Genomic DNA, 17,036 nt, shown 5'->3' with positions numbered 1-17,036 from the left:
ATGACTCCTGAACATGTGTGACCTGCTCTGGTATGACACTCATTCAGTGTCTTGAGTCAGTAGAATATTTATGGCATATTTTTCCTGGAAAAAAATCCCTGTCAATAACAGGCTACTGAATACATAGAACAATTCCATTAAAAAAACATGTATATAAATATAGTTGGATGTAGCTAAATATGTATGTACATGAGTAAGTATACATATTTTGATGAATTTATCCTATACTTAGAGGCAGATAACATTGTACCTCTTTAAAAGTAGATAGCTCTATTTATCAAATTCAGTTGAATTTATGTGCATGGTAGCTTTTCTGTTTAGTGCCCGGGGAGTTCTCATGGCTTAACACAAACAAGTTAGTTCCTCATTAATTATCTATGGTGTTTGGTAAGATGTTCTTCTACCTGTAGTCAGGAACACAGCTGATGAGACTCCCACTACCCTTTTGAACATTCAGCATCTTCAGTCACTTAAGAAGAAAAATTATGGAATAATGTCTATTAAATAAGGAAAAGAAGGGAATTTGTGTTATTCATGTTTCATCCCAGAAATGACACACCTTACTTCCTTTATTTTCTATTGGCCCAGAGACGTGATCAGGATCTGATTCTGTGCCCGTAATAGCTCATGGAAAGTCAGGTGCACATTTCTCCTCCCAGCCATGTTTAGTGACATCGGGTCTAGAACTAGAAATAAGACCATGAGGGGAATACCAGGAAAATTACAAAATGCCCCAATCAATGACCTGTTTGTTTGTTTTTTCAGAAGAGAGTTTCCCAACACCCTCAAATCTGATTCCTCCTAACTAAAGGGACAATTGCAAGTTTAGAATTGGCAACCACACAGCAGAGCAGCAAGGCACTATTACCGTCCTCTGTGCCATAGGGTCCTACTCAACCCAGAGAGTATATTATAAAATACTATGCCTAGAATTAGTTCCTATGGAAAAACATTGAATTCAGAACAATTGCCTTTTCCCTTATTTTGTAAATGTAGGTAAGTGATAATTCCTTAAAGCTGCTATTCTTTGTTATAGTGCTTTAAAGTCATCTTGGGCTATAACAGGATTACATAAGGTCAAGTGAACTTGATGAAGATTCAACAAATTCTTGATGAATGAGGTCTTAGGGGAATATAAGGGAAGTCATGAACGCTGGGCAGCTGGGCGGCTGTCTCCTGGTGAATATGCCACGTATTGAATATGCTGCCCCGAGAGGACTTTGAACATAGGAAAGTGTCTAGTAAGCCACAACTTTTGAGCTAAGTCAATCCATCTGCAGTCCAGGTCTCTGGAAAATTCTGTGCTTACATCTCAGAGGAACAGCTCAAGCTCTCTCTGGCGCTCTCCATGGTCCTTACCCTCTAGTAACTTCTGCTTCTTCTGATCCTCCATTCCCAGCAACCTCACTCCAGTTCAGAAATCTAGACCCAGGTCTACTCTGCTTCTTCTATTTCTTTCTTTCTTTTTTACTACTTCTTAGGTCAAGGAGATCAAGTTACAACTTCAGGATGCCAGGATATAGCAGCATAATGTGATCTTTGCTAGAGCCTGGCTTTGCCTTTCTTCTCACAATGTGCCTGTGGATTTTAGTCCCACAGCTTTCTGTAACTTATGAGATGTGAGTCTCATCACTCAGGATAATAATACAACTCAATAACTTTTAAAACTTACGTGAGGAAAACTATTACTTGAAACATAACATTCAGAGTTTCTAGCCCATGTAATCCCTGAACCCCCCATAGTCTCCATAAAACTTCCTGTTACGGTCTAGCTCAGTGTAGATTTCCTACCAAGTTATGGAAATCATGAAGTGAGGCCAGCTATATGAAGCACTGACATTGCCAGCCATTCTATAGTGAAGGGATGCTTTATTTTCAGTGGCTGCATTCTGATTTTACTATAATGTTCATACAGGTTGAAAGTCCATACAGAAAAATATTTGGACAGTGATTAGCCTGAGTAATTTTATTACATATAAAGAAACATATCACAATACCTAAAATAATTGGTAATAGTTACAGAACTAGCTACATTTTCTTTGCCTTTCTTACATCTTCATGTGGAGGTGTCCCTTCTTTAGCTATGGTGTGGCTTTATGTGGCTGCTTACCAGACTTATGGATGTTTCTATAGCATCTTCTCTAGCTATGACACCATGCTTGTATCTTCTCAGGGTAAGGTTTTGTGATTCACTTCATTCCCTGGTGTTATCACATGAGTTCTTTTCTCCATTCTGTTCTACTCTACTGTACTTACATACTGGTATTAGGCAGTCATTGTATTTTGAGACAAATCTTTGATGATCAATACAAGAAATTTATCAAATTTTTGTTACTGAGCCTTAGGCAATTTTGGAGATGGAAGTGGCCAGAGAATTATTTCATAAGTCTGGCTGAGTCCCAGAAGGCTACTTAACACATAACCTAAATGACTTTGTATAGGTGTAGGCATTGACGATTCTCAGATCCTTCTTTGACAGAAACTGAGATAAAGGCTAATATTAATTTAGTAGACAATATGGCACTCTGCCAAAGGACTTGGAGGTTGGTATTTGGATTAAAACTCCATCTCTGCACTTAGCAAACTTTATGTACCTGAATAAGATATTTACCATCTTATTGTTACACTGAGGAAAGTGATGATCTCTTCCTTAGAAGACAATTCTTCCTTAGAAGGATTGAACCAGTAATTTATTAAAAATACTCTGATCATAGATTAAGTAAATATTCATATTATCATTTAATGCTGTGACTTCAGTTAAATTATTTATTATTATAACCCTATTAGTCATGTTAGCACTGATTTGATGTTTCATCCTGCCATTATCCTGCCTAGGAGGGCTTAGTAGACCAGGCTAGTCTATACTTACTTTGCATATCTCTATCATAGTATTAGTTGCATTTCATTGAAAAAAATAATTTCTCCATTGGTTGTCAATAATCATGAGCTTTGTTCCTCAGCACCAAGCTAAGCTGAGGATGTTTGTTGACTGAAATGTAGAGAATGGTCAATTCATATATTTGTCTTGTGTATAATGTTCCAGATGTAAGGGGAAAAGAAATCTTTATCTGGAATTGAACTTGACTGGTATTTGCAGGAGGAATTTAGAGAACAAAACAGAGGTCTATGGAGCTTCTCCAGATTTACATCAAGTTTACCCACCGGAGAATGAATACTTACATCTTTTATCACTGGCCATGGCATAAATCCCTGGATTATATTTTAGAGCAGCAATCTTACACTTTCAGATGTGGAATTGTAAATTTGGTTCACCCAGGCTAGAGACTCACTTGTAAACACTTTGCATACTTCCATGTTGTTAGTGTTGCTTGTGGTTAGTACCTAGTACCAACTACTGACCAGGGGATTTATCCTTTCAATGACTATTTCCAGACCTCCAGCAGTGGAAGGCACTCTGTTCGCATCACTGGCCTCAGTACAATTGATTTCCGTGCTGGCTTTTCTGGAAAACCCACCCTGGACTTCAAGAAAACAGTCAGCAGACCTGTGCAAGGTTTGTATGCAATACTCCTTAAATCGGTATAAGGCAGAAAAATATTGTCAGTGTCTGAGTTTATAATTTGATGGTGTAAAATTAAAAATTGAGAAGCATAGCATTTGCACTTTAAGAATGATTTGATGCTTTGCTCAAATTCTTGTTTCTCAAAGTGTAATCTTCAAACTGCTGCTATCACAATTACCGGGAGCTTGTTAAAAGTGGAGGTCCTGGGCTCACACCCCAGTTTCCTGAATCAGGGCCAAAGATCATGTACATCCCAAGGAGATTCTTATACTTAATGAAATTATAGAGAACTATGAACTTGTATTTTCAAACTTTTTTTCTGAACAAAAATTGTATAAGTCACATAACTGTCAAGATGACATGCGTGCATATACATATATGTATAAATGTATATTCTGAAAAACCAAAGGCACTTAGGTTATTTTATATTTACAAATAGTATAAAAATAATTATACAGAATTCCCTACATTTCTCTAGTCCTGAATAAGCTGACTTTAAATGGAGAAAGATTCTATAAGTGGCCCACAACTGGTGGGGCATTCTGTAGTAACCATCTTTAGGCATCTTGTCTGTCACGACAATGTAAATATTTAATAGATAACCGAAGTCATGTGTCACTTGTGAGTGGTAATGAGGTCTCTCTCTTGCAGGAATACCTACCTATGTGCTACTGAACAGCTCTGGCATCTCCAGTCCAGCGAGAATAGATCGCCTGGAACTGCTGAGTATCTCAGGGGGCTCACTTAAGACTATTCCGGTGAAATATTATCCAGATCGAAAGCCTTATGGCATATGGAACATTTCTGACTTTGTCCCACCAAATGAAGCTTTCTTCCTCAAAATAACAGGCTATGACAAGGATGATTATCTCTTTCAGAGAGTGTCAAGTGTTTCTTTTTCTAGTATTGTCCCAGGTGAGACCTCATTCCATCTAACACTCAAATATTGAGTGGTGATTCCATAGGAGAGAAAGGACTGTGAAACAAAATGTGCTATTAGATGTAGGTAACTTGGTTTTGTTTTTTAACAGTCAAGGAGCAACTGTTACATTAACCCCTATTAGTTGTAGATTTGAGAATTTTGATGAATCAAGGTAAAAACACAGACTGGGAACTTCTGAGGCTTTCGCTTTTACCACAAAAGCCTTGATTAAGCAATTTAAATGGACTGGATATTTGCATATAATCGTTAGAAACCTTCTCTTTGAACAGCAGTGGATTGTGAACAACTAGTGACCATTCTGTCTTTAATTAGTTACTAAGTTACTTACATATATATCTTCTCTTAGGTTACATTTGAGGTCACAGGTGAGGCATTATTAGGAAGTGTCCAGTAACATCTCTGCTTACCTCTATTTGAACCGCTTCTCAAAGCTAACTAAACTGAACAAACCTTAGAACTTCAGCTTCAACCATGGGCTTTCAACAACATAGTAGCCTTTTTGTAAATTTGTCTGTCTGGATGGGGAGACAAGTTATCATTTATATTTAGTGTATTGTGTCAATCTTATGATTAATGTCTGTGATAATCATTAGCAATTGAATAATGAGAACAAAACCAACTTTAAGGTTTCCTCAATTATAATTTTAAATTAAATGTTGTACCATCTGTTAGTCTCCTAAACATGTATTTCCCACATATTATGGGAAATCTTATTCTATAAATTTGATTTCAAGGTGTATGAGAGGGTTCTTTTTATATGTTCACATATTTGAAATAAAAATGTATCCTATACTTGACAATGTATTGTAACATATTAGATAACTTTTTTCTGTATTAATAGTTTAAAAGTCAAGTCTTAGATTCTGTGCATATCATGATAAGGTGATGATAAACATACTCAGAGTTGAAATCAGCTTTGAACAAATTGTGTAATTTTCAATGGTTTGGAGTTATTGTGGTGTAGAGGATTGTTAAAATAATTGAGAAGCTTTGTGAATAGATTCACAAGAAGTATTCAGTACCATCGTTACTTTCTTATGTATACTGTTTTTTTTTTCTAGCTGCTCCCACAGTAACGATGCCCACAAAAACTCCAGGATATTACCTGCAGCCTGGAAGAATTCTCTGCTCTGTTGAGAGCCTTCTACCCTTTACCCTGAGCTTTGTCAGGAATGGCAATACACTTGGAGTAGACCAGTATTTCAAGTGTGTAAATGTTTCTATTTTTTATCATTATTTATACCATTAGACATTTATACAGAAATAGATGTTTATTTCAATGCAGTGTTTCCCTGGAAATTGGCACTTACTTGCTTCCTGATATATATCACTCAACTAAACAGATATTGGTCTGTGCCCTGTAGGACTCATTGCAATGGAGGTGGGGTAGGGGGAAGGGAAGAAATGGGAGAAGCAGTTACTAAACACAATACAATGATGTAATAGATACTAAAGGACATTCAAGAGTTTACTTGGGGTCTTGGGTTTAGGGCCTTGCTTTTGCACTCAAAATTAGCACTATATCACTTGGGCCACAGCACAACTTTTGCTTTTTTCTGGTTAATTGGAGGTAATAGTCATACAGACTTTTCTATCTGGGCTGTCTTCAAATCATCGTTTTCAGATCCCAGCCTACTGAATAGCTAAGATTATAGGCATGAACCACTGATGCCTGGTCTTTACTTGCATTTCACAGAGTATAGATTTTATGTAATCAAAGGTCCTATTTGAAGACAAAACTGAATTCTTAGTCCAGTATTTGGAAGGAGACTTTGGAAAGTAACCTTGCAATGGAGAGGCCTTAAAACCTTAGCTGCATGGGGTTTGGAGACAAAATGTATCTGATTTTGATGTTAAGTGTTTAGTAAATCAGAAGGTTCCCATAGCAAAAATGAAGAATGTGAGTGAGGAATACTGGAGCTAATACTTGAGAACAGAGAGCCAGATATTCAAGAACATATTCAGGGAAGAGAGTTTACATACTAGAAAGAGCAGGTACAAAATTGGGAAGGACAATGGAGTGGGCATGTGAGAAAGGAAGATAGGATAAGGCCAGTATGTCTGTAGCCAGCTCAGTGAGTCAGGAGAGGGGAGAAGCAATTGAGTTCCCTGTGTGCTGGATGTGAATGAAGATGGGCCAGAATCCTGTATGGCTACTACACTGAACCATTAAGAGGAGTGGGATAGAGGGCACCAATATTTCCATATGAAGTCAAGTGACTTATTAAGACAAACAGAAGTAATGTAATATAAAGATTAAATAGACCTTGAAAAGTGGCTGAACATGATTTTGTGAAATTATTGCCTTTGTACTTCCAATGAAACAGAGTATATTCTGGATAAATCTCTAGGAATTATTTTCCCAACCTTTTACACTGTTGATTCAGTGTTAACCTAAGATATTAAATATTTTACAGTGAGTTTATATAATCCTTTTATGGGGGTCATTTTAAGCTAAAACTTATGGTAAGGATGTTTTCCCTTCTTTCAAGTCTGAGCTGTCTTATCTCTGGCTCTGTACATCATCTATCTTGATGATTTACTCAGCTGCATATTTTCTAACCAGCCACATAACTTACAGATCAGGATATCAAATGATGAAGCTAAATAACTAGCTGATGAAATAAAGTAATTCTACTTCCTGTCTAAACAGAAAACTCTTTCAAAGACATTTGAGATTCTTTATAAACATTCATTCATTAATTCCACACAATTCCTGGGAGGTAAACCACAAGAATTTTTTTTTCTCTTCTTCTTCTAATTTTTCCAGCTTTGTGGTCCAGAGCCATGACATGCCTTGCTGACATGTACTAAGCCTTTGGATAGGAGACTTTGGCAACAAAATTAGGCATGAGTGATGATAGACTGATGCTCTAATCTCAACTCACTCACATGTCTCTGCCTTAGATTTCTTGATAATATAAAGCATGTGACTTAATCTCTGATATGTCAGTTCCTTTGGTCTTCAGGGGATGTAAAAGAACACTTGTCTGCATTAGCATTTCTAATGGACATGTTTTCATTTTTTCCTGTTCCAAAATTCATCTCCTAAACACTTCACTTATTGTGGTCACATGCTTCTTACATCGAGAAGGCTACATGAAAGAAAAGACTGTCTTATGCAGTTTTTCAAAAAGGAGAGGGCACCAAACTAATGGAAAAGACTATCCTTTAAGTGAATAGCAAACTGGTTAAGTACCATTCCTCAAATGATTTGTCATTCAACATTCCTATTTTTTGCCAGTCCTGGGCCTTGAACTCAGGGCCTGAGCACTGTCCTTGAGCTTCCTCAAGGCTAGAGCTCTACCACTTAAGCCACAGCACCATTTCTGGCTTTTTCTATGTATATGTGGTACCAGGGAATCGAACCCGGGTCTTCATGCATGCTAGGCAAGCACTCTACCACTAGGTCAAACTCCCAGCCCCAATATTCCTATTTTTAAAATGAGAGATTTGTGACTAGAAGAATGTCTACTTTCTGTAGCTGGGCACTGGTGGCTTGTGTTTCCAATCCTATCAATTCAGGAGGCTGAGATTTAGAGGACTTCAGTTCAAAGATTACTGGAGTATAAAATTTGAGGAAACTCCTTCTCTAAATTAACCAGCAAAAACCTGGGCTGCCATCATGGAATAAATGGTAGAACACCAAACAAGCCAGTCAAAGTGACAGGCTCTGAGTTCCAACCCTGGTACTGACAAAAGAAAATTTTACTTTATGTTCTAAAATTTCCATGAGCCTAAATTTTTGATGTCACCCCTTTTAATATTCTTATCCATCCCTCCCCTGTCCATCCTTCTTTTTCTGTTCAAACAAACACGAAATATCTACTATTAAGCTATTTCAAGAAAATAAAAGCATGAAAATTTGCCCATATAACTTAAACGGTAGAGCACCAGTTGAGCCAGACTTAGGTCCTGAAATAGTAAGTTGAATATTGTCAGAGGACAAAGAATAAATGTCTTCTAAATGGATGGATAAAAAGCAGAAGAAATAGTTTATAACTTACATGACAGCCTGAGGCTGCCTATAAACCTAAACATTTTTCCTTTTTTATCATTCATGTAAATTAACCCGAAGGGTTCCATACAAGCTCAAAGCAGAGCTTATTTTTAAGAAAGGTAAAGAGATGTAATCTTCTTAAAAAGAGTTTGATTTAATACTTTCAGACTTGTAAATTATCTGATCTGACTGATTAGTCTATTATCCTGATCAAAAACTAGAAACAATAGAAAGATATTTAACCAGTTTTTCTTTTTCAGTTCTGTGTTTCTATTTTGAAATGGCTGTCAGTGTTTTCCTGTAGAAATCTAGTCTTTATCTTCTCTTGTTTTTGTTGTATCTTTTCCTCAGAGTAGAAAATCCTTCCAGTCCAGTTAAAATATAAAGGATGTAGAATGTGTGTAACTTAAAAAAAATGTATCTGCAGTTTTGTCAATTTATTTTCTTTTAAATGAATCCATAAAGAAGAAATAATGAGGGATGTGCTTCCAACTTGATCTGACTGTTATAGCAACTATTTTTTTTCCATTTTCTTCCCCTCAGAGAACCTGCCAGTGTGTACTGGGATATTGAAAAGGTGACATTGTCTGATGAAGGCTCCTATGAATGCATTGCTGTCAGCAGTGCAGGGACTGGGCGAGCACAGACGTTTTTTGATGTATCAGGTAATTGTCACCAAGTTCTTTAGTCATCTGAATATTGATTTACCCATGGCAGTGAGTTGCTGGCACTCAGTTTGCATTTATACAATTGTTTATGGTTGCTTCATAATCGTCTGTCTTCCCCACTGAATTGTGAATTCAAATCTTGGCTTTACCATATTCCAGTTGTGTGATCTTCCTAACTATAAAATAAGGATAATAACAATAATAGTCTCAATGTGTATATATATATGTACATATATACACAGATATACATATGTATACAGATACAGATGTATATGTATATATATATATTATTTGGAAGATCCTGACCCATAAGTACATGATATAAGACAATTATTGCTATTAGATTGTCATCATCACCATTATTGCAGAGGATTAATACATGGATTTTGAACTAACCATTTGGCATTTTTGATTCAGAAAGTAGTCTAAGGAATGGATCTGTTCTGAAAATAGTATGGTTGCACTTCCCCTTTTCTCCCATGTTCATAATGATCTAAGAGTTCTTATAAATTGACTCTGATGGTCGTATTGAAGATATTAATGGAAATAAGTGAATATCATATTCTAGAAAGATAGCCTGAAGTGGCTGCAGTACAATGACCTCATTACTATGTAGAATCAGCAGTACAGCATGACTTAGTGTTAGTACCGAGAAGAGGAACAGTAATGCTAATTATTTTATATCCAGAAAGTAAGTTTCATGTGAATCGATGGGAGGCAGGATTACAATATTTTATAAAGTAAACATTGAAGTGAAATTCTTTTACTTTTATTTTTTGGTCATGGGGCTTGAACTCTGAGCTCTTCAGCTCAAGGCTACTGCTCTACCATGTTGAGTCACCATGCCACTTTTAGTTTTCTGGTGGTTAATTAGAGACAGGAGTCTCACAGACTTCTGTGCCCAGGTTGGCTTTGAACTGTGATCCTCAAATCTTACCCTCTTCAATGGCTAGGATTACAGGTGTGAGCCTCTGGTGTTCTGCCCTATATGTATGTATATATGTGCATATAATTTGTTTAGCCTAATTTGTATAAGAGAATTGCATCTTGACATGTCCATATATATATTCAACATACCTTGATCCTACTTACCATTTTATCGTCTCTTATCTTTGCTTCTCAAATGAGTCTCAATGAGTTTCATTGTCTCAGCACACATGCACATAAAATATTTTGACCATATTCACCCTTCCAGTAAAGCTTTTTGAATTCTCTCATTCTTAGAAAAATATTGTCCTCTAAAAGAATTTAGCAAGTTGGCATCCAAACTATTCATTTCTTCGTCACCAGAAGTTTGAAAAGCACTGGAATAATGTCAGCATTCCTTAGCTTCTGGGAACACAAAACACTTGCACACTCAAGTGTTTTTTCCAGCAATATTGATTGAGAGAAGGACATGAAGGGAAGAGGCCTGAGCAGGTTGATTCAGAAGGATTGCATAAATGACTGGGAAGTATCAGTAAGAACTTATGAATACACTGTTAGGAGTTTAGTGCAATTGTGTGGTTACTTCTGAATATATACTCTATCACTGCCCTTGTAACATTTAATTGTGTCAGCTAGATGATTACTGTGCCTAAGCAAATTATCAGGAATTATTTCCTACTCAGTGGATTAGGAAATAAGGGCTAGAAGTGCCAGTGGTAGTGACAGTTCCTATGAGAGTAGAAATAACAAGCTAGTGACCCTGTAGACTTGCAAAGGTGGAAAACAATGATGTTGAACACACCAGATTTATCATTCACCTACTTGTGAATTTCTCATAGCCTAGGCTGAGGTCTCAGCTCAGCTACCCTTCAGCAATGGCCTGTCAGCATATAAGAATCATATGTGAAACCAAGCAAAAATCAGATTTTAGATTTTCCTAAGGAGTATGGGGAAATGAGAGACATTATGTCATAGTGATTCTTGTGTCACCCTGGGCATTCTTGTGTTATATAAAGTCAGAAGGCTTTGGAGAGCAGTTAATAGAGAAGCTAAAGTCCTACAAATTTATTGCTCAATTGTTTTTCAATGCTTTGCTGTAATAATGAGTTTAAGGAGTTTCAATCATTTAAAATGGTAGGTGTGGATATTTTTAATGAAAAACAGGCATTTTGTTTTTCTTTTACTGAATGTAAGTGCATAGAAAGCACTGAATGGCATTTTAGAAGTTCATAAGCGCTATTCTTTTAAAAGGATGTAAGCTAGTTTGATTAATAATGTTAAAATGTTATATTTATTTCCTATGGTTTTTTTTATTGAGACACAATCCCTCATCCAATAATCTTCCCCCGGTACTAAAATTCTTGGTTTAAGTGAAGTTCTGAATAGAGAAAACTTATTAAAGGCACATGCATGACAGGATATCCTTAATTTGTTATATGATGTCCTTTTTGAAAAGAATAAAATATTGAAATAATCTTATAATGCCTCATTGCTTTTTGGGTGAAAGAGAGAGAAGGCTAGAGAGAGCAAGTGGCTCATTCTTGAGCAGATAGGGAGTAATGAGTAAACCCCTGATCTACCAGCTCCACCATAGGATTCCTAGTTAATGTCATGAAGACCTTATTGGGTGAGCCGTTACCTTGTGACTGAGGGCCTTCTATGACCCCCATTGTGCTAGGCTCACTGGTAGATTCATTTAGGAGTCACTGTGTTCTTATTACAGATTATTGCTAGTAAACTGTAATCTTAGCCTCCTGCTCAAGCTTCCAGAATTCTCCCTCATCATTCCTCTGTCTCTGGCAGATTTATTCACACATGTATGAATGTGCTGGTGTATATAATCTTTACTGCCTCTGGCTATTGATGTAGTAGTACTATTGCATATTATTTCAAATCTTACTTGTCCAACCGTTTTATTAAGAATTTGTCTTTTTGCTTAATTTATAGTTGAAGAGGGACTAGACGGTGAGGGATAGTTAGCATGCAAGCATGTAACTGGGGAGTTCTCTAGGGCAAAACACTTGTAAGGGAGATGGAAATGGAAGATATGACCTGGGGTGCTCTTGACACAGGGGCCTCATCTGACCCTCAGACAATCAAGGGGGTGGGATAGCCCTGAACTGAGACTGAATAACTAAGCCTTCCTTCCCTCATCAGATGGTCTGTATATGGTAAATGTTGCATGAGACATAATCATGAATGCTTCAAATGCTATGCATAATTAAATATTATCTGGCTATTTTCTGGAATGTACATTTAACATAGGCATGGACAAGATCTACATTCTAGTGAAAGCTTTCTAATGTTATTTTAATGTTTCTTTTGTTGGGGTCACCAGGTATTTTTATAAGAGATTTAAAAGACCATGATGGAATAATAACATTTCATCTTTATTAAAATAATTTAAAATAGCTTCTACTCTTTAAACATATATACAAGAATATAGAGAAATTAGACATGCATCTATTGCTCAAAGATAACCACTGTTTGGGCAAGGGTTATGTGGTCTTTATTCTAGGTCATTGATGTTTTTATCTTCAATAAGCTCAGGGATCAGGTTGATCTTGAATGTCTTAATGCTTTCATATTTTAACTAAATCAGGCAAATGGATTTCCAACAAGCTATGTTAGGCTCAATTTTCACTGCCATATTTATAAATATTCAGAGCCCTTTGCTGGTGGCTCATGTTCCCATCATCCTCTGGACCTAAGGATCAGAGTTTTCGTAGTCAGTCCAGGCAGGAAAGTCCTTGAGATTCTTGTTTCCAATTAATGACCCAAAAAACTGGAAGTGGATCTGTGGCTCAAGTGGTAGAGAACCCCAACTTTGAGCAAAAGGGGAAAACTGAAATACTTCAAGAACATCACCCAGGCCCTAAGTTCAAGCCCCAAGACTGGCACAAAAAATGCACAATTTTAAGCAGTCCCTATAAATACTTTCTAAGTGTTTTAAATCTCTTGATTTTTCTACAGAGCCTCCTCCCATCATCCAAGTGCCGAGTAATGTTACCATCCCTCCTGGGGAGAGAGCCATTTTGACATGTCTTGTCACCAGCGCCATAGATTACAATCTAACCTGGCAGAGGAACAGCAGGGATGTGAGACTGACAGAGCCAGCAAGGATCAGGCTGTTGGCCAACCTCTCCCTGGAGCTGAGAAGTGTGAAAGTCAGCGACGCTGGGGAATACCATTGCAAAGCTTCCAATGAGGGTGGATTGGCAGCAGCATCTGTTTTTCTCACAGTGCAAGGTATAGTGCCTTTGGGAACTTCAGAATTACCGCATCCTCTATCCTCTTCAATCTTTGTCCTTCTCCGTGGGCTGTCTGAGGTGACACTATTTACCCATTTTTGTTTTAATGATACAATGCTTGAGGTTCCTTAGTTGTCTAAAATCCAACTAAGCTGGAAATTAAATATCACAGACAAGTAATTTTACCACAGTCATGCTTAAACCATCAGTTGATGATGCCTACTGCAAGGCACTATGAAAATTAACTCTGAATACACTAATGGATTTCAGTTCTGTAATTGATTGTGTGGGCTTTTACGAAAGTTTTGTTCTACTAGTGGCTTTAAAAATACCATGTCATTTTGTGTATAATTTACTTTTTTGCTTTTTGAATTAAATATTCTCACCAATATATTTTAAATAAGATTCTTATCTTATTTTTAACCTAATTTTTATATTCATAAATACATACTCACATATTTATTGTCTGCACCTGGCAGAAATAGATATTTTTAAAGGGAAAAAATCTAAATATGGGAGGCCATAATACAGAGGACCATTGATTTATCCTCAGTAATTTACCAAGCCTATTACCTTGAGATATAAAGCTGATCCTAGAAACTATGGCTGTTTGAATAAGCTGCACTAAGGATTGAGAATGCAGTATAATCATTCCATTATGAGAATTCTTCACCATGCAGATAATAGCAGAACTAAAGAGAAATATTTCCCTCAAGTAGGATTTAACCTGGGACACAGGGTAAATCTACATAAACTCAAAATAGAAGCCATCTACCTACCACTCCTCTACTATCAGTGTTTTATAGATGTAGATAAGTAGCATTTTAAAATAGGGTATTATATACTTATAAGAAATGATTTAATATGAATGGCGCTGTATGTGTATGTATATGGTTTGAGGCTTGAACTCTGGCCCTGGGCACTGTCCCTCAGCCTTTTTTTGTTCAAAGCTAGTGCTTTACCACTTGAGCCACAGTTTCACTTCCAGCTTGTTGGCAGTTTGTTGAAGATAAAAGTCTGGTGAACTATACTGCCTGTGTCCTAGCCTTAATCGTCAATCCTCAAATCTCAGACACCGGAGCAGATGGGATTACAGGTGTGAGCCATCACTGACTTATGTTTAAACTCTGTATAATTACAAGTGGTAATGCTCTTTCTAATTTTACTAGGCATTACATTTTGTACCATAATAGAGTTTTCTTCTATTTTCTAAAATTTCTTTGAATATTGACTCATTTTTATATTTAGAATAAAATATAAGAAAATAAGAATGCCTTCCTTCCTTCTTGATTTCTTTCCTACCTATCTCCATCCTTACCCGTGTTGCTCCTTTCCTCCTTTTATATCTTCCTCTCCTTTCCTTCTCTCTTTTCATTACTATGCATTCCAGATTGATCTTGAACTTTCTATTTGAACTCCCAAGTTAATGCATTATTGTAGCTACCTTGCTATTTTCTTATGTTGAAACTCCAAATTTTCTTCTTTGTTTAAACACAGCCCCTAACTTCCAAAGAAGGTTGGAATAACACTATTCTTGAATCTTTAATTTGTGATCAGAGCTATCCTTTTTTCAGAACTTACTTTAGTTAATGAAATCTACTAGTAGAAAACTTTGCTTTTGAGAAGTCTGGCTATTAGAAATTTTATTATCCTGGAATTACTAGTCATCTAGAAATGTTTTCAGGAGCCTGATTATTTATTTCCTCTGAATACTTGGGTTTTTTGGGGGGAGGTCGAGATTTGTGAAATGTGTGGAATTTACCTGATATCCTTTATAAATGAAATTATAGCCTTATTCAATATTCAGATGTTATTCATATCTGGACAGCTTGTGTAGGAAGTTTAGCTCATATCGATACAATGCCAGAAGCTGTTCTAGATATTTCACTAAGTATGTTACTTATCATGTATCTTTCACAGGGAATTGCTTATAATTCAAAAATGTCATGAAGCAATTGAATGTTAAGTGTCAAATTATACCATTTGACAACAAAAATGAATTTTGAAAGCAAAAAGAATGGAGATATTATAATGCTATATTGTAAGATAAGTTGCATTAAATCTTTTCTGTACCAAATTGAAATCTAATTAAAGGAACAAATACAGAATTTTAATAAATAAGTAAATTTCTTGAAAGTAAAGTTTCATGTTCACTTGATTTATCTGACAAATGTTGGCTACTGTCTCCATACTTTGCGGCCAGTTTATAGCACATTCCTTTTCCATGCATTAAAATGTGAATAACTATCATGTTTCATTTTCTTTTGCCTTTTATCCAAAGAATCTATATTCTATAAAGATGTGAGAACACTTTCATTATGCATGGAATGAATTATCTCTCTAAAACTTAAAAGGCAAATATTCTAATATATATTTAACTAGAGCTTGTAAAGAAAAGTTAAATGTTAGGCTTCTTTAGGTTGTAAAAATCAAAGGGTATAGATGACTGAGTATTTCAACTGCATAATGAAAGTGTTCTAAGGAAGTTTTATCCTATAAGCATATTAATTCTCAACAATAATGGACCATGGGAAGACATGTAGTTAGCCAAACTGATGACTTTACAATAGCTACCAAAAAGAGTTCAAATGTTGGATTGAACCAGCTAGGGAAAGATACTCAACCTTTTTTTTTTTTTCTTTTTGCCAGTTCTGGGCTTTGAACTCAGGGCTTGGGCATTGTCCTTGGGCTCTTGGGCTTTCTCAAGGATAGAGCTTACCACTTGAGCCACAGCACCATTTTTGGCATTTTCCTATGTATATGGTACTGAAGAATTGAACCTGTGTCTTCATGCATACTAGGCAAGCACTCTACCACTAGGCTAAACTCCCAGCCCTGATAATCAACCTTTCTTCACAAGATTGCTAGAAAGAAACAGAGTAGAAGAGAAGTCACCAAACCTGTCAAACATTTGAAAGATGCTGGATTCATGGTAGAGCTTATGGCTTCAAATCTTTACAAATTTTGATATCATTTACTGTGGTATTCACTCAGAACTTTTGATGACAAAAGTGTGTTGGTTTTCCACACCAGCAACCAAATCTCTGACTCTGAACATCTACAGAGTATAATTCTGATTGGTACTGAATATTTTGGGTTACCATGCAGGTATGCTCTTTTTCATGATATGAAGCAAATACTGAAAATGCTTCAAGTACTTTGATTAGAACCCTTGCTAAAACAAATAAGAGAAGATATATTATTTTTCATCTGTTTGAACATTTGTCTATTCATTTACTTACTGAACAATAAATTGCCATTGTGTGCTTTTTTGCTTTTGATGCAGATAAGAGGGGGGGATGGGAAATCCCTTACTTACCCCGAAGCCCATAATGTGAGACAAGCATGCAGCTCAATTGTAAAGCATTTGCCTGATATGGACGTGACCTTTAGCCTCATCCCAGCACTACACACGCACACAAAATCCTATAAGATAATAATGGAGATAAAGCAAATATTTGTAACATAATATGATAAAGCATCATGGAGCCTTTACTTCTGTCTGACTGTGATGAGTAGAAGATTTTTCAGAGGAGATGGTCCCTGAGGTAGTCTCTGGAAGACATGGCATCTTTTGCAGGTGGGAGTCAGGGACCGCACCCTCCCCAACCCTGCACCCAGCCCTAGAACAAAGGGAATACAGAATGTGTCTTGCTGAGTGCAGGGGCCAGGGGAACAGGGAAGCCCATTCTCATACTGGTGTGGTTTTCTTTTCCCTGCTGTC

General features: G+C 36.6%; 1 protein-coding gene across 2 annotated transcripts in view; it reads left to right on the top strand.

The window, feature by feature from the left end:
* The window catches only part of Hmcn1 (hemicentin 1), a 389,576-nt gene that overhangs the window by 165,699 nt on the left and 206,841 nt on the right, over positions 1–17,036 (top strand). For both annotated transcript variants that reach the window (XM_090340222.1, XM_090340223.1), the window contains exons 7-11: positions 3,394–3,514; positions 4,175–4,438; positions 5,528–5,672; positions 9,010–9,131; positions 13,035–13,310. In XM_090340222.1, the coding sequence (XP_090196348.1) occupies positions 3,394–3,514; positions 4,175–4,438; positions 5,528–5,672; positions 9,010–9,131; positions 13,035–13,310 (928 nt within the window). The remainder of the gene's footprint in view (positions 1–3,393; positions 3,515–4,174; positions 4,439–5,527; positions 5,673–9,009; positions 9,132–13,034; positions 13,311–17,036) is intronic.

The sequence above is a fragment of the Megascapheus bottae genome, chromosome 10 (genome assembly GCF_031878675.1).
Source record: "Megascapheus bottae isolate mThoBot1 chromosome 10, mThoBot2.hap1, whole genome shotgun sequence".
In the NCBI taxonomy this organism is placed as follows: Eukaryota; Metazoa; Chordata; class Mammalia; order Rodentia; family Geomyidae; genus Megascapheus; species Megascapheus bottae.
Note: the sequence above shows the minus strand (reverse complement) of the source record. Positions and strands in the feature narration are given on the sequence as shown.